Source organism: Narcine bancroftii, chromosome 3 (genome assembly GCF_036971445.1).
Source record: "Narcine bancroftii isolate sNarBan1 chromosome 3, sNarBan1.hap1, whole genome shotgun sequence".
Classification (NCBI taxonomy): domain Eukaryota; kingdom Metazoa; phylum Chordata; class Chondrichthyes; order Torpediniformes; family Narcinidae; genus Narcine; species Narcine bancroftii.
The window spans coordinates 261,032,644-261,051,388 of NC_091471.1; the positions used below are offsets into that span (position 1 = coordinate 261,032,644).

The window sequence follows — 18,745 nt, forward strand, 5'->3', positions numbered from 1 at the left end:
TGACCTTTAAGTAAAATATCCCACATCAAAATGATTATACCATGGTACAATTTCAAATTTATATAAGGGCAAGGAATGTCTGAAACTAGTATTCCGATGAAGACAATTCCAATGGTGAGGTAAATTTGGATAAAGGAGACAGATTAAAAAGTAGATTACAAGCAATAAATATTTAAGGAAATATTTTCATTAGTTTCAAAGGTCCATTCCCATGAGAAAGGAAAGCTTGAGACAGCTGGGCTTTGAGGCAAAAACAATCTGCTGGTTCAGCAACACAAGGTTTGGGGGGGGGGGGTGAAGGAAAAAGAGGAGGAGACCCATGTGCATGGGTTAAGGGCAATAAATTGGCATGAAAAAGGAAGCAACCAAGTAACAGAAAATAGTCAGGATATATGGGTTATTTTCACATTCGCAACCACAGGAATAGCAAGTCCACCTGCTACATTTGCTGATAATTAGAGACGGAAAGTAGTAATTAAATGGATTACAATGCAGGAAAATGTAAGGTTATTCACTTTGGAAGGACAAACAATTGTGAATATGACGGAAATGGAGATTCTCTATAAAATGTTGCAGGAGAAAACAATGCAAGGACATAAAAACAGAAGTGGAGCAGCAGGCAACCCATCCATTATCAAGATCACGACTGATCGGTCGACCAATTTTCAATATCATCCACCTTGCCTCTCAATTTCAATAATGTCCAGAGATCTAGCAATAATGTTATGAATGAATGCAATGATTATGCCTCAACCACCCTCTGTGATTTAATGAGCCACGATCTTAAGTGAATGGCAGAAGAGGGTGGTACAGTTAGCATAACACTGTTCCAGCTCCAGCAACCTGGGTTCGAATCCTGCACTGTCTGTAAGGTGTTCGTATGTTCCTCCCTGTGTGCATTGGTTACTTCTAGGTGCTGTGTTTTCCATCCACCCTTGGGCGGCACAGGCTGGTGGGCCGAAAGGACCCGTTATCATGCTGGACGTGTAAAAATAAACAAGTTTGTGAAGTGGGATAGCCAACTCCTGCCTCCATTCTTGTAGACAGGACAGTGGCCATCAACTTCTTGGAAATGACTTGACCAAGAGTGGAATTGAAATCAGTGCCCCTATCAGAAAACTAACATCGCCATAGAACAGGTCTTCAAATGTTACGTTTCCTAGTCAGTTTTAAACATTTTAGAAGTGCATTCAGCCAAGACACTGCATGTGGACCTCTAACACCAGGAAAAAGGTCATCGCGTGAAGGTGCGGAGAGAGAGGAGGTCATCGGAGTTCACCTCAGTACACAGCGCCTCATTGGTTGGGTTTATCAGTACTCGAGCTTCCAGCACCTCATCACAGTGATGGAGAATTTTCTGACCTAAAGCATAAAACAAAATAAACAAATGAAAGAATACCTTCAGATCCAAGTGCCCTAATCCCAGAATGGCTGATACTTCTAACATAGTTTGGTCAAGTATGGTTTGATCCCAGGTTTGCCAGTTCAAGCCAAGCCCTAATACCAGCCCAAACCTTTACACAATAAGACAAGGCAAATTACATCAAAACTACACATATTTGAGGCTGGCTGGATCTCCGAAATGCCTAGATTTGTATCAATAAAACCTACAGGAAAATCTCAAAAAAAAACCTCTGAAAATATTAGGCCTTAATTAAACAAGCCCTAAAATAGGTTCCAACTCCCTTTACAGAGTGAAATCTTTCCACTTTTCCAACTCTAGCTTGCACACTCCCCATTATGCGAGCCCACAATTAATTTGTTTTTAAATAACTCTGGCTGAGGAGGGAGGAATGTTTTTACCAACAATAACCTTTTAAATTCCAGAGAGTTTAATAGTCAACACCTGAATCACCCATTCAATCTACAGGATGTTAAACCAAGGAACTAAAATGGACAAGTCCTTCTGACTTGTTCCAAGATTCAGTGACATTGTGACTCATTTCCATCTCAACATAATTTACCTAACACAGGACACTAAAATCCTTTTAGAACCATAGAACACTACAGCACAGAAACAGACTCCTTCAGCCCTTCTCGTCTGCGCCAAAACATCTTTTTTGCCTAGTCAATGACCTGCACCCAGTCCATGACCTGTACAGTCCATGTACCTGTCCAAATTCTTCTTGAATTTTAAAGTTGAACCTGCATTCAGCTCATTCCACACTCCCACCAATCTCTGTGTGAAGAGGTTTCCATTCATGTTTCCCCTAAACTTTTCCCTTTCACCCTTAACCAGATTTAACATACAATGGTACTGGGGAGAGCACTTCCCAGAAGTACTTCCTGACATCACCCCTGCATGGTCTGGCTCTCATTGTTCCAGAGAACTTCTACTAGTTCACACATCAGATTAAGAATCAGATAAATTAAGAGTGAACTCATTGGCAGAGTGACTCTCAGTGTCAGAACGATGTCACTAACTCATTGCAAATCCACTCAAGCTCGGAAGATGTTCAAGATTTGGACTTTTAGATTTCTTACTGTTGAAAAATAAAATACTGCAGACGGTGGATATATGAAATAAAACAAGGGTGGGGTTGAAGTAATGGATACCAAGTTGACCTTTCAGGACAACTACCTTTTAATAACTGCTGAAAGGAATTTGACATGAAACAGAATGTTTTTCTCTCCACAGATGATGTCTCAATCACAAAATATTTTCACCAGTTACTGAGTGCAGTTGCACAGTACCAGGAGGACAGGTCTGCCACTGTATAACGAAGGCATGCAATACTGGTGGAGACAGAGCAGACTTGAGCATTAACTCAGTGACACACAAACAATCAAATCCAACACTGCAATTTAAACACCCACCCACTGGTTTCCAGTGACTGATTGTTAGCAGCAATAGGACACATCCCCCTGATATGCAGCTGGAAGATTCCAACATGTGCTGGCGCACAAAGGCTGACCCTTCCTGCCCTAGCAAGGAACAGATTAATTGGGAGAACTATTCCTTCTCCCTCCACCAATGTGGTAATTCCAGCACTCCTTGTCAGGAGAACCATCCAGAGGCCACTGCACATGGAACAAAAAGCGCATAAACAAAATCTTTTATGGTGCATATTGACTGATGGCACCCTCATTAAAAGAGAACGGAATGAAGAATGATGCAGGTAATGGGCTGAAAGTCCAACCCCCCCCCCCCAAAAAAATCTGGCTTGTAGTTAATGTTTCTTCCTTTATTTCCCAAACGTTTCTTCCTGTTTTTAGTGTGGGACATGAATCAATAGCCATCTCTGATGAAGGACAACAGTGAGAAATCACCTCATCAATCAGGGAGGAAGGAGGAGTCTGAAGAACTTGTCGTATCCACGTTATAGCTGGTCCACATGTGTGGAAGAGGTCGAATTCCAATCAAAGAGCGAAACCCTGTTCAAAACTGTTCTCTTCAGCCAAAGGTGCACCTTCGATCGAGTAATTCAATTTCATACCTCAATGCATCAAAACCTGGATGCAACTTTACTTGTTTTATGTCCTTGAAGTGACCCGATTGAGGAACCAATGCAGTTGAGCAGCTGGACCTTTTCGCTCACATGCATTGCAGAGAGTCTTGTGATCAACAGGGCTTGGAGTTGAGAATGCAAGAGAAACAACGGGACGACGTGCTGCACTGACCTCACAGTAATTACACAGAAGTACAGCAAAGAAACAGGCCCTTATGGCCCACTTCACCTGCGCCAACCAGGATGTTTACCTATGCCTTTTAAACATTGTCACTAGCAGCTCAATCCAGAGATTCCCGACCTAGTGGCTCTCAACCATTTTTACCCCACTCACATACCATTTAAGTAATCCCTTACTAACCACAGCACCTAGGGCATATTATCTAAGGTGGTATGTGAGTGAAAAAAGGTCGAGACCACTGGCCTTCCCTTATGTGTGGAAAAAAACAATAAAAAAGACCCAATCCTTCAACCCATTAGGTCCACACCAAACTTTGTTTGACACAAGTACTTTGTTTCCATCCTCTTGCATTTATCCAGCTATTCCTAAATTTATCTCTGGCATTTTCTACAGCTACGTCCTGTGGGAATGAGTACAATGCATTCATGACAAGCATTCTCCCAAAATCCCATGTGGATTTATTGGTAATCGTTGACCAATAATGCAAATTACATCCTGGGAGGAAGACTCGTCTTCACAGCAGGAATGAGCCTCAGAAAAATTGACAGTAAAAACAGTAAATCCCTGTCCATACATTTCAAACCCACTTTATTAGGAGTTTTCGATCTATAATAGTTTACACACACTTCCCATCCCAACAGGGATGCTCACTTGTACAGATTTCAGAGTAGTTTACAGTAAAAGTCCAAAACTCTGGATGCCAGAGTACCCACCTGAAAATCCTAACCTCTCAAAAACTCTCTGCTGAAATCTGGATCACCAAAAATCTAGACCTAAAAAACTTTTGTGTGCATGCGCAAGTGCCACAGATGTTTTTTGTACTTTGTATTGCTTTATGAAAAATGTTTAGTTTATAAACAATCAAAAATGCACCTATTTATTTTCCTTAAATTTGAATTTTTCAAAGTACTACCTGAGAATCCAGAAAATCTGAACTGATCCTATCCCTGAGCAGTTTAAATTTTAGGACTTATTGGAACAGCTTCTTGCAGCAGAAAAAAATTATTTGCATTTCAAAAGGAGCTTGAAGGCTGAATATGTTCCCAAAACAATTCACAGGAACATATTCCAAGCATTGGAATGAGCAAATGTTAGTCAAACTGCATTCAGTCAATCCAAGACGACACTCTGATAATAAGAGTAATTGTTTTTTGAATGAAGAGCAACTAATGGCCAGCAAATCAAGAACGTCACAGAACTTCAAAGTTGGCCCTGTGCATTTTCGACATCTAGCAGAAAGCAGATGTAGGTTTGGTTTAAGATTGCATACTAAAAATGGAACTTCAGCAGAATTCTATATACATGTACAGCACCTAACTGCATATATTGCTGGATGACAATTATTTCTGAACTAAGATTTAAACCCACTAACTCTCAATTCAAAACTGGGCATACCAGGGCTCAAATATTCATGTACACACACTGGGGTGTCGAAGGATGTCCTGGAGGAGTGGCCTTCAACCCATTGCTGACCTGATGGTATCATAATAACCAATGACTTAAAAAACTATCCTAAGCTGTTTGGCAACTGACAGAATGCGAAGCTCTTGGTCTATGGATGAGAATGAATGTACCAATTCATCCAATATTCCTTAAAAACACAATTGCTGGAGGAACTCAGTAGGTCTTACAGCATCCATAGGAGGTAAAGATATATAACTGATGTTTTGGGCTGAGGCCTTTTTTTAAATTTTTTTATTTTTCACACTATAAACCATATTGATCAAGATACATACATTTCCTTCTTAAATATATACAGTGTTGTTTTCTCCCCCCTTCCCTCCTCCCCCCCTCCCTCCTCCCCCCCTACCTCCCAACCCATTTATTTAAAGTTCAGAATCTAAGATACATTAAACCCGTTAAACAATGTTGTCACTCAATAAAAATAAACAAGAAATTTCACTGAGTCAGTTCTTTTCATTCTCTTCTCCTTCTGGCATTTTAGGTGGTGGAAGTCCACGGTAGGTTTTCTCTATTGTGTTTCATGTATGGCTCCCATACTTGTTCAAATATTGTAATGTTATTTCTTAAATTATATGTTATTTTTTCTAATGGAATACATTTATTCATTTCTATATATTTATTCATTTCTTGTATTCTCAAGTTGTCTTCTAATTTCCAGGCTGACATAATACATTTTTTTGCTACAGCTAGGGCTATCATAACAAATCTTTTTTGTGCTCCATCCAAATCGAGTCCAAATTCTTTGTTTTTTATGTTACTTAGGAGGAAGATCTCTGGGTTTTTTGGTATATTGCTTTTTGTGATTTTATTTAATATCTGGTTTAGATCTTCCCAAAATTTTTTCACTTTCTCATATGTCCAAATTGCATGAATTGTTGTTCCCATTTCCTTTTTACAGCGAAAACATCTGTCAGATACTTTTGGGTCCCATTTATTTAACTTTTGAGGTGTAATGTATAGCCTGTGTATCTAGTTATATTGTATCATACGTAACCTCGTGTTTATTGTATTTCTCATAGTTCCGGAACATAACTTCTCCCAGGTTTCATTCTTTATCTTTATGTTTAGATCTTGTTCCCATTTTTGTTTAGTTTTACCATTTGTTTCCTCATTCTCCTTTTCTTGTAGTTTAATATACATGTTTGTTACAAATTTTTTGATTATCATTGTGTCTGTAATCACATATTCAAAATTTCTTCCCTCTGGTAACCTCAGACTGCCTCCCAATTTGTCCTTCAAGTAGGATTTCAGTTGGTAGTATGCCAACACTGTATCGTGAATTATATTATATTTATCCTTCATTTGTTCAAAGGATAATAATTTATTTCCCAAAAAACAATTTTCTATTCTTTTGATCCCTTTTTTCTCCCATTCTCTAAAGGAAAGGTTATCTATTGTAAAAGGGATTAGCTGATTTTGCATCAGTATTAGTTTTGGTAGTTGGTAATTTGTTTTATTCCTTTCTACATGAATCTTCTTCCAAATGTTGAGCAGATGATGCAATACTGGAGAATTCCTACGTTGTACCAATTTTTCATCCCATTTATATAATATGTTCAGGTATCTTCTCCCCTATTTTATCTAGTTCTAATCTAGTCCATATAACCATTTACGGAGCTGAAACAGGCCCTGTTGGCCTTTCGAGTCCGCACCGGTTCACTGATTTTGTGCACCCTCTTCAGGCATTGGTCCCGGTAGATCTTCATTCAATAACGATGGGCAAATTCAATGCAGGTGGAATCAGTCGTAGAAATGTTTGTGATGTTGGAGGACTAACTGTCAGGGACAAGCCATGGCTGTCAGGTCTCTGGAATAAAGCCTGGCCTTGTGGTCAAAATGAGAAGGGAGGGTGGGAAGAGGAAGGCTGTGTTGAGAGGAGATGACAGTGAGTTCAGCTTCCATCTCATTGTCGAAGAATTTTGCCTGATTATTCCCCAGGAAAAAAAAATTAGTATGGCAGGATGGCAAAAAGAGAAATTATAACCCTTCTTCCCAAGTAATCTGGCTTTTCCCTTGTTTGATAAAAATCTGATAGGTATCTTAATTGTGCGGCTCTATAATAATTTTTAAAGTTTGGTAGTTGTAAGCCTCCTTGTTTATACCATTCTGTTAATTTATCTAGTGCTATCCGGGCTGAGGCCTTCTTCAAGCTTTGAGTAAAAGGCAGGCCACTTCATGGTACAAATTAAAAGCAGGGAATCTTCAGAGCCAAATTCCCCCACCCACAATCAATTCTCATCTTTCCCCTCTTGTCCTGGACATATTCTGTATTCCTTCCCCTGTCCTTTCTTTCCTTCTCTCCAACCTTTTTATTCTGATGCCTGTCTGCTTTTCACTCATAACTTGAAGGGCTTGGACCCCAAAACGTTGGTAATATAGCTTTACCTCCTATGGATGCTGGTAGACTTGCTGAGTTCCTCCAGCATTTGTGTTTTTACTACAATTACAGCATTTTCAGACTTCTGTGTTCCTTTCCTCTTCCAAAGGCTTCAATAGCAATACCTCTGGGATATTGCACAATGGAACTGGCCATTAATTGATTGGTTATTTTCTCCTGTCAAGTTGTTGTTCAACTGAAGGCAGCACCATATAGTGGCTTCCATCTTGTATGAAAGAGGAAAAAGGAATCTCACTACAGATCTCATTGCCCAGCTACTTCAAAGGAAGCTCATGAGATGGACAAACAGCCATGGGTTCCTGCACCTTGCCATCAGAAAAGAAACAGCCATAGGACAAAGATTGTTAGCACAGCTTGGAGATAGCTGGCAATCTGGTCCAGTTTCTCGACCACAAGATTAGACACAATTCATTGCTATTTTCATTCTAAAATCAAGCCAATGTAGATCAGTAAATAGGAGTTGGGTGAATGAGGATAGGTCAATTACAAAAGACCACATTTAGAGGATAGAACAGGGGTCATTGTAATAGTTAAGTTCAGACGTAACAAAGCACTGAGGGGAAACAATATTAGAAAGAACAACTGCTTCTCGGAAACTGGGACCAACTGTCCTGGCCACTGATGGGGGGTGGGTGGAAATGTAGAGCACAAGCTCACAGCCAGACAGTAGGTGAAGCTGGAAGCTGACAAGAGATCACACTGGTATGGATCTAGAGGCAAAAATAAAGGTGTTATCTTTCAATGCAGTTTAATCTATGAATCAGGTCAGAACAAAGTCACACTGAGAAGGGAAAGGAAGTTATAAATGAATACACAACATAGAAAGGTGGAATGGTAGGCATATGGCTGTTATTTTATTCCAGTGGTGGAGCAGAACCAAAGCCTCAAATATCGGACACCTGTTCATATTTCTTCATGCAGTTAATATGTTAAACTGCAGCTGGGAATGCAGTGTGCAAAACAAGGTTCAGCACAAGTGAAAACACAATGCTGGAGAAACACAGCAGGTCAGTGTCTTTTATATAGTAAAGATAAAAATACATAACCAAAGTTTTGGGCTTGAGACCTTCATATGAGCAAAATGTAGGCAGGCATCTGAGTAAAAAGGGGGAGACGTAGGGGAGGGAGCATGGAAGCAAAGCCGGAGAAGGGAGGGAGGGTACAGCAGTAAGCAAGGGGAGGAAGGATGGCTAGGTGAATAGAGTGGGAAGGGGGTGGAGACCTGAGGGAAAAAGGAGGAAATTGTGTTTGGGCCCTGGACTGTAGTGAGGGGGGGGGGAGGTGCGGGCACATGTGGTACCTCCTGAGGTCACAGGAGAAGGTGCCTGGCGAGGGGAGAGGGGGGAGAATTGATGGGGAGGATGAGTGCACAAGGGAGTCATGGAGGGAGTGGTTTGTCCCCATGGAAGGCAGCGAGAAGAGGAGAGGGGAAAATGTGATGGAATGTCATCTTGTTTTAAGTGCTGGAACTTCTGAAGGATAACGTGTTGGATGCAGAGGCCAGTGGTGTGGTAGGTAAGGACAAGGGGAATCCTGTGTTTGTTGCATCTGGGGGCAGAGAGAGCCAGTTCAAATGGGCGAGAACTGGTGGAGAAGTGGGTGTGGGCTGATTTGGTGGTGGCGCAATTCAGAAGATCTGGGGACAGATGCAGCAGAGACTCAGCACCTTTTCAGATCAAAAAAAAAACAGCAAAATGACATATCCTTTACTTCTGCAGTATAGGTCTGCCCACACTTCATTCCAGGACAGGTTATACCCCAAGTATTCAAACCCTGATCAGAAGGGGCTTGGTACTGATCAAGTTGATCACGACAATAACTTTACTGCAGACTTTGTGCTATACCCAGCACTCCCCATCAGATTTCTCATTTCTGCAGCATTTTGCCTGCACATTGGAACCTTGCTGTTTAATTTTGGCTCCTTTTACTGACTTGAACCCATTTGCACTTTGTGAACTAAACATTCTGTGTGACTCGCAGCCTAATTACCAGATTAGATACAATGTTTTCTCCCTCTCACCCCCAGGCCGCTGCTAAAAATGATCAGTGGAGAAGTTCTGGAAGCCAGCAGCATGTGAAATTTGTATCATTTGAGACAAAAACACACAAACATCTATTCATTTTAGATATATAACCAGCCCTTGGTATTTCATCCTCTGCCATGGGTAGACTTCAGAACAAAATTTACAAGGCCTGAATAGAGATCAGAACATTTTGGAAGCTGAGAAGTTGCTGTTTTATAACATATTTTTGTGACTCCCGGACACATCAAAATACTTCACAGTCAATACTGTTCTTTTGAAGTGTTGTCCCAGTTGTAATGTTGAAATTTGGCATATAATTTACATGCAAGAAGGTCCCTTACATCCAAAGATAGGATCTGATGTATTGGTAATGTTAACCTCAGATTCCTTTTAAATCTTTCCCCTCTCTCCTTTAGCCTATGTACTCAAGTTTTAGATTCACTTACTCTTGGGTGGGGGGGGGGGAAATCATCTTTTCTACATCCATCATGATTTCTGTGTATCACCTTTAGGCTATGCTCCAGGGAGCAAATTGCCAGCTTCTCCTTGCACCTCAAGCACCATCTTCCCCCACAGCCCCCCCCCCCCCCATCACTCTCGTGAACATTTTCTGCATCCATTCCAGCTTAATGACAACCTTCCTTCAGCTGGTTGATCAAAATTGCCTCCAATACTCCCAAGTTCAATGCACAAAGTACAAAAGAAACTCAACAGGTCACGTAGCACCTACAAGAAGGGTAACTAACATTTTGGGCCTGAGCCCTTTGCCCCGGAATGTTGATTACCCTTTATTTATAATAGATGCTGTATGACCTGCTGAGTTTCTCAAGCATTTTTGTGTATTGCACTAGTTAGTCTTTGCACACTTTCCTGCCTAACAACACTCCAACAGTAATTTCAGCAAGATTCTGTGTAGTTGCAACATGACCTCCCTGATTCTAAACTCAACATCCTGACTGAAGGCCATCTATCTATTGCATTGCCACTTTCTTATAACTATGTTCAATAAAATCCCTGGTATCCAGTACCTATGAGGATTGGTAGATGCCAGAAAAGTGTATTTTTCTGTTGCTTGAGACTTAATCTTATACTACACCTGCATTAAGAATAAAGTTTAAAAGACAAAAATACTATACTGTGCTTCCATTTAACAAATATCACTTGCACGAATACACATATGCACCACTGAACATCCAAGATATGTTTTGTGAAACTGGGAATTATGTGATGTGGACGTTGTGTGAACACTATATTATATACTTAGCAAAGCTATATGGCATACTGTATTGTACCTGTAAACTTTTTATTTGTCAGTAGGGATTAGTGTGGGGACCATCACAGGGCTGTGGGGAGAGAATGGGGCAGTGGGATCAATATGGGGACCAACATGGGGTTGTTGGCAGAAAGGTCAGTGTGGAGACTGACATGGGACTGTGGGGAGAGAGCAGAGTAGTGGGACTGATACAGGGCTGTTGGATCAGTTTGGGCATACAGTGTACAATTTTCTATAGCTTGTACTTGTAACTTTAAGCCTTTTACAACACTCCTCGAGGCTCCACTATTCACGGGGCAAGTCCTGCCCTAGTTTTAACCATTGCATTTACCAACCATGGTAACTACATTGTCAACCAAATCAGTGATGACAAACAGCAGTGGACCCAGCATCAATCCCTGCAGCACACTACTGGTTACAGACCTCCACTCTAAGTAATGATCCTCCATGACCACCCACTATTATCATCAATTGTGTCTCCAATTGGCCACCTCACTCTGGATCCTATACAATCTAATTTTCCAGACCAGAGTATCAGACAAGACTTGTCAAAAGCCTTGCTAAAATTCATATGGTTAACATCTACCACCCTGCTCTGATCAATCTTCTTTGTCACCTACTCAAACTCAAATTTAAGAGACATGATTTCCCACACATAAAGCCATGCTGACTATCCTCAATCAGTCATTGGTTTTCCAAATGCAAGAAGATCCTACACCTCAGAAGGCCTTCTTGCAACTTACCCATGACTTACTGGTCTGCATTTCCCCATCTTATTCTTTACAGCCTTCTTTACTTAAAGTCATTACATTAGCTACTGATCAGGTTTCCAGCCCCTTGCCGGTTCTCAATTAGGTTACAAATTCAGGGCTCCTGAAACTTCTGCCCCAGCTTCCCAGAACATCCATGATACAGGAGCAGACCCCAAGGATTTATCCAACAATGCATTTTAAGGCCTTCAGCATGCCCTCTTCTGCAAAATGGATTCTCTTTTGGACATTGCAATTTGTTGCCCAGAGTTCTTTTGCCTCCACATTTTTCTCAAAAGTAAATAAAGATGAAGTTCACTTGATGTCTCAGCCTTTGGAGGACACTGCACTGGCCCTGGTATCCTTTTTGCCTAGACTGTGCAGGGACAGCAGGTTTGTTTTCCCAAAGCACCTGCAAGCCAGATGGATTTATAACAACACTCCCATCATGTGATACCCATGGTCGCTGAGACAATCTTTCTAATTCAAATTGAAAAGCAAAGGGATTGATCCAAATCAACCACACCGGATCCTGAATTGATTATCCACTGATAGTATGCTCATCCTGAGCTCCTGTATCAGATTTGCTGCCATAAAAGCAGTTTGACCTTGTCTCCCTCTTATTCTCCTCTTGCACGAGCAGCAACTGTACCCCAATCCTAGAATCTGCAGCCAACCAAACAGCTCACCCCTAGAGATTCCAACTAACCTTGGCCCAGAGAGGTGAATCCACAGAAGACAAGGCCACAGAAGTCCAGGTCCAAGGACTGAAAATATTCTTTTGCTTGCAGTACAACACACATTTGCTCAGTTAATGGATCGTGCCACAATGAATAGATGGTGGAAAAACACCAGTATTTATTTCACAACATTAGGGAGGTTGAGGTGAATAAAGCTTCCCTCTTACAGGTCTCAACGTGGCATTGAATAGCTAGGTTGAGATACTTGGAACCACTGTTGTTCACTGTCAGCAAGACACTAGGCTTTTTATGGTTTGTAAATGTAGAGTTGACACAATCATTAGAAATTTGCCTGCCTGAGAACATTCCAAAACTACTGTGCTTCTACACTAAACCATGCCAGCTGGTTCCCAACATACCTCCAAGAACCAAAGTCTTGTCACCTGCCTCCGACAGTCAAAAGGCTGGGATCCCACGTCCCTCACCCAGTTTGGCAACAGAATTTTTTAAAAATCAGAGCAAAATGCTCTTTTTCTTGCACTTTTGATGCATAGTTATTGACTAATGACATTGATTCTCCCTCCACAGATGCTGCCTGGTTCAAGGAATACCATTTTTTTTTTACGACCTCACTAAAGTTAGTTATTGCTGTATGTGGGATTATATCGTACAAATGTCACCCGTTATTTTCTGCACTACAAAAACAAATGGAACGGTTAGCGTATCAGTCAGCGCCACACTGTTACAGCGCCAGTGATTGCAACCAGGTTTCAAATCCCATGCTGTCCGTAAGGAGCTTGCATATTCTCCCCGTGTCTGCATGGGTTTCCTCTGGGTATTCTGGTTTCCTCCCACCCTTCAAAACACACCGGGGTGGGGGGAGCTTAACATCGAGTGGATGTAATTGAGCGGCATGGGCTCATGGGCCTGTTACCATGTCTAAATTTTAAAAAAGACTGAACTGTGATGCACTCAAAACAACTTTCCACCAAACCATTCTTTGCAGTTCCATACACGTATGCTATACACAAATTTTTGCTATACTTTAATCTATACTTGGAAAGCACAGCGTTGTCATCTGATACCTGACAAGGATGCCTTTGGTGGCCCAGGAACTTTTTAAGATTACTCAACGATCTGAAAATACTGGTCCATTCTTGAGCAGAGCTTCTCTTTTGTAAACCCGCAATTAAAACCAGACAAGCCTCAAATTTCACATTGCAATATTCGAAGGGTCCAGTGAACCACAATTCAGAGGATTGCAACATACCTAGCAAGAAAAAAAATTGCATCCAGTTTCCAATGCTCGAGTCTTGCTTCATAGACCTTCGACTGAACTGGGAATTGCTTGCAATTCTTAAAAATTATAACAAATAAAATTAGGCTGCAGCCTTACCCTTTGCTTCATCAGGAAATGTAGCAGAGTGCCTGGACACAAAGAGCTTCAACTGTGCATCCAGGTTGTAGGCAGCAGCATCGATATCCCAGGAGAGAATTCCTAGAGAAGAAATGCAGATTGTAAGGAGGACATGGAGGAATCTAGCTATCCTAATATATATAGACTGAGCTAGAAGCCAGATAACCAAAAAGTCCCATGAGTTATTGATTTTTAACTGAGTGGGAGGAACATGTACTGAAGATGAAGACAGGCTATCTCCAATTTTTATCTTAACCTTTACACACTCAAACCCCTCAAGTTAGTTGCTGTGGCTACAGTTTCAGGGAATGCTCCACTCTCTTTCAGAGGATTTCCACACATTGTACCTACTTAGACTACAGCCCTAACCCTTCGAGTAACTTAATGTTCCCAATCACACCATTGGTGGCTTGCAGCTATTGTAATTACAGCCCACAAGACTACTAATTGCAGTGCTTCATGAGTTCCTGAAGTGTTGTAAACTGTACAGAATCTACATAATCTAAACCACTCATTGATAATAAACACATTCAATGTTTTTATCTGCATTTAAAAATACTATTTCTTGTGTTGGTTCCTTACAACCACTCCCCTCCATTGAAATTAAGGGAAATTCTCCTCCTGTGTCATGTCTAACTTGCACAAATTGCTCTTGCTGGTTCCCCACAGGGAGAGAACTGCCACACTCTCAGACTGCTGTTCTGTTGGGAAAGGAGCTATAGACAACTGATGTTTAAGTTCAAGACTCTTGAGGACTCCAGACATCAAGTTCAATTGCTAACAACACTGTTGGAAAGCTCTGACAGTTTTGTTGCTCGTTCCTGCACAACTTAGGCCAGGTCAATGGCCAAAAACCTGGCTTGTGACTGTATTTCTGCAGTAGTGGCTGCCCATTGAAGTTGGATAATGGTGTCCTCAGGAACCTCTCACATCAGCCTGCAGCACTAGAAACAGCCAAACACAAGAATAACATACACTAGAAGGGCAAACACTACCACTATCACGAGGTATTCTGCATTGTAAAACACACCAAAGACCAACAGGATTTCAGATACTAACCATAATAAAAATGACATTATGCCTGCCTCAATGTATGCATAGCGACACATTTCATCTGAACTAATTTTGCATCTATGAAGTGAAACTGGCATTGTGCATTACACAGCTCTCCACCCAAACAGTGAAGCTGGGTTTTATCCGCCTTTCCAGCACTGTTGAAAGCATCGAAGGTGGATTGGTGGGAGTGGGGGACCTAGAATCACTCGGTTTTGATCCGCCAAGGTAGGTAGTCTCAGCAGTGGAGCGCATTGGACTCATGGAGCCGGTTTTGTTTTCAGTTCCATGTGAACAAGCAAGCTGCTTTCCAGTTAAAATTGACACAACGTGGCAATACACAGACTGCCCTGTCACTCATTCCGATTTCTAGCATACATTTCGCATTATTTCTCCTGGCATTGAGCTTGTTTTATATCTCTGGAATGGACAATCCCACAAAACCTGAAGCAAGTACAAGACAAGTGGGAACCAGTTCATGTGACCATTGCCCATGGATACAAGTTGATCCACAAGAAAATGTTTGCTCCAAACATTCTCCTGCACTGTGAGGGGTGGAGAGGGAAGAGTGTGATCCTGACTCCCCGTAAACCCACTGACAGCAATTTAATCAACACTGGCTGAACTGGAAAGGCACAGAGAGAAGGGCTCCCGGGACGAGAGCGCAGCAAAATCAAAGCTGCAGCCCAGTGCACCTGTTGGGAAAAAGGTAGATTCCCATTCCATCCAAAGGGGAAATGTCCCCAGGCGGAAACAGTGAGGCTGACTGACCCGGCCTGGGGACATTTGAGTGAGGGGTGGAGGGAAGAGAGGTGAACTGGGTCCTAGATCCACTCAGGGAGTGGGGGGAGAAGAGAAGACACACCAACTCCCAGCTGCTCCACTCAGGGAGAGACAAGGGGGCAAACTGGATCCCAACTCCCGGGCACTTCACTCTGGGTGGGTGGGAACATACTGACTCCTAGCACCAGGGTGCTTCCCTCATGAAAAAGGAGGCGAACTGGGTCTCAGCTCTCAGGCATTGCACTCGAGGGGAAGGGGACATACCGATAGAGCTCCAGGGCATTCCACTCGGGGGTGGGGGGGAAGGCGAACCGGTTCCAAGCTCCGCTCAGGGAGAGGGGAAGGGGACGAGCCGGGTCCCAACTCCCCATAGAGAAGTCAGACATCACCGTGACCCCGCTCCCGGAGTGATTAGGGACGCCCCTGCCTCGGGAGTCATTGCAAAGTTCTCGCCCCCTTTGCGGGGACTGCCCTGTCGTTCCGCACGGGCTGCAACGCCCGCCTCCCATGCAGGGGAACGACCCATTGCCAAGGGCCATCCCCCACCCACCATCACATCAGGGGCTTCACACCGCGACCGGAATGCAGCCCCCACCTTGCCGGACATGCGCCACCACGTCGGACGACTGCTCGGATCTCCCGACCACCACCAGCGCCGAGGCCTTGCGGCGGGGGGCAGCGGCGCCGCTTTCTCGCTGCGGAGCCGCCATTGCCGCTCCTTCTCGCGCTCCTCCGCCTCCCGCCTCGCCTGCGGCGCTGACGTCACGCCTCATTATCATATGCCGAATGACCGCACCGCCAGCCAATGAGCAGCGACGGTGCTGCAATTGTATCAAAACAGCGGCCGGCGCGCTGTCCCTCGCTGCTCTTCGTTGGCGTTCGGCCCCAATTCAATGGGAAGTCGTGGATCTCACTTGACCTCTGCAAGATGCAGCCGTGCGTTTCTGTTATTTAATTGCTCCAGGCCTTTAACTCTGCCGGTCACTCCCACAGCCGTCCTGCTGAGTTTCTCCTGCACTTTTATGTATTTACTGCAATCACAGCGTCGGCAGCCTTTCTCGTTCCACTTCTCCCAAAAGTGCAGTCTGGATTTGAAGTAGGAATGAAAGGGAAATGGTCAGAACTCGCACGAGTAAAACACAAAAGTCTGCAGACAGCATGGTTTGCAGTGAAACACACACAACGCTGGAGAAACTCAGCTGGTCAAACAGTGTCCTTTAGGGTAAAGATCTTCTTTGGCTTGGCTTCGCGGACGAAGATTTATGGAGGGGTAAAAGTTACAGAACCAACATTTCGGGCTTGAGCCCTTCCCTCATCAAGGTGTGAGCAAGCTAGAGCAAAGCTATAGAAAATTAGCGTTTAGGGCTTGAATTTGGTCCTGAGCTGTTGATCTGACCCCAACGTTTTCAGAATCAATGAATCTATTGTGAACATTTCACAAATATTGTGGTTTTGTTGTAGCAACATAGTGCAAACATTTCTATAAGCCACCTTACAAGATAAATAAAAATAGTAGAAGTGAGGCAGTGTCTGTGGCTTATTGTCCATTCAGGGATCTAACGGCAGTGGGGAAGAAGCTGTCCTTGCGCCATTGCTGAGTGCTCATCTTCAGGCTCCTGTACCTTTTCCCCCAATGGTTGCAGAGTGAAGAGGACATGGCCTGAGTGGTGAGGGTCCTTGAAGATAGAGGCTGCTTTGTTAAGATACTGCATCTTGTAGATGTCCTCGATGGAGTGAAGTGCCCGAGATGTTGCAGGTGTATTCCTTTCCTCTGTATCAGACCGTGATTCCACCAGTCAGAATGCTCTCCTCAGTACCTCTGCAGAATTTTTTGTCTTCCATGACATACCAAATCTCAAAAAGAATAGTTTCTGCTTGTGATAGTACAGATTCTATCACCAATGTGCATATGTACAGATGGCAGTGTAGGATGACTGTGATTGGCTGAGAGCGTAGCCACACCTACTGGCAGGTCTTAAAAGGATTGCTCTAAGCCAGACTAGGTCATTCTGGACTGGTCGACCTACTTGTGACATGCTCCAGTCTTTTAGTTAATAAAAGCCTTAGTTTGGATCAACAAGTCTTTGTTCTTTCGACGTGCATTACACTGGTAAACCTTCTTCGTGACTGCATTGGCATGGAGGCTCCAGGGGACAGATCATCAGAGATGATAACACAGGAAGTTGAAGTTCTTGACCTTCTCCACTGCTGACCCCTCAATGAGAACTGCTCCTCATTGAGGATTGCTCCAGGCCATTGGACAATAAATGTTAACTATGCTGGTCACTGGCCACAATCATCCAAAAGGTCATTCTGCTGAGTTTCTCCAGCACTTTTGTCTATTTACTGCAACACCTGCAGACTTTCTTGTTTCACTTTACCCAAAAGTAAGAATGAAAGGAAAACAGTCAGAACTTGTTTTTGGTTCTGGTTGGTTCTGATGATGGCTCTCCAATCTGCTGACCTAACCCCATTCTGGCACTTTTGTTCATTTCAGAATTTTGCATCTGCAGTTATTCCAATCTTCACCCTCTCATACTTGCATACTGAGACGTGCAAGTCCAGAAGTAGCTGTGAATGAGGTGCTCCTAAACAGACAATGTGGAATTATTCCATATATTTTCCAACATGGAATGGATGGTCATGTGTATTTCAGAAGGCAGAGAATTGGGTACCATTGTGTTCCACAGCTAAAGGTTGCTGTACACAGTGGCACAGGTGACAAAGGTTTGAAAAGAAGACTCCATTTTAGGAAAGAGATTTAAAAAGCAGTACCTCAAATATAGTTGTAATCCCAAGGACTCGTGCAACGTACAGAAATAGGACAAAGCAAAAGCAGGCATGGCTGGAGAGTGGCTGTAGGGTTTGTGTGCTTGGGGGAGTCTTCAGATATTTGAGGCACCAGAATATTTTTTGGCCAGGTGCAAGTTAGAGGGAGATTTCATCTCACTAGTGGCAATATCCTTGTGTGAGAAAGGCCTGTAAAGATGGTCAGTGTCTGTCATAGCTTGGCTGGGTTTGGGAACCAATGGCGTAAATGCAGGAAAACAAAATGTAGGAGGAAATGAAAATGAGAGAAGCAGACAGAGGAAACAAAGGCAAGCAGCAAATACAGGTTAGAATGTGGGTTAAAGTCACTTAAATTGTATCTTTTTACATTTTGTATCTTAATGCACTCAGCATTAATGAATTAATGCAAAGGATTTTAAAAATGGTTATGATCTATTTTCAATGATAGAATCATGGGTGAAGAGTGATGGCCTTTTTAAAAATT

The 18,745-nt window shown here is 42.8% G+C and overlaps 1 protein-coding gene across 5 annotated transcripts in view; it reads right to left on the reverse strand.

Annotated features, from left to right (window-relative positions):
* The window catches only part of map1sa (microtubule-associated protein 1Sa), a 38,836-nt gene extending 21,880 nt beyond the window's left edge, over nucleotides 1-16,956 (reverse strand). The window contains exons 1-3 of one of the 5 annotated variants that reach the window (XM_069927856.1): nucleotides 16,067-16,956; nucleotides 13,615-13,716; nucleotides 1,280-1,362 (exon numbers count right to left, since the gene is read on the reverse strand). In XM_069927856.1, coding sequence (XP_069783957.1) covers nucleotides 1,280-1,362; nucleotides 13,615-13,716; nucleotides 16,067-16,250 — 369 coding nt within the window. In that variant the 5' untranslated portion in view covers nucleotides 16,251-16,956. Of the gene's footprint in view, nucleotides 1-1,279; nucleotides 1,363-13,614; nucleotides 13,717-15,735; nucleotides 15,873-16,066 lie in introns of those variants that run through there. The other 4 variants (XM_069927860.1, XM_069927859.1, XM_069927857.1 and 1 more) reach the window with 4 other exon arrangements.
* Between the last annotated feature and the right edge of the window lie 1,789 nt (nucleotides 16,957-18,745).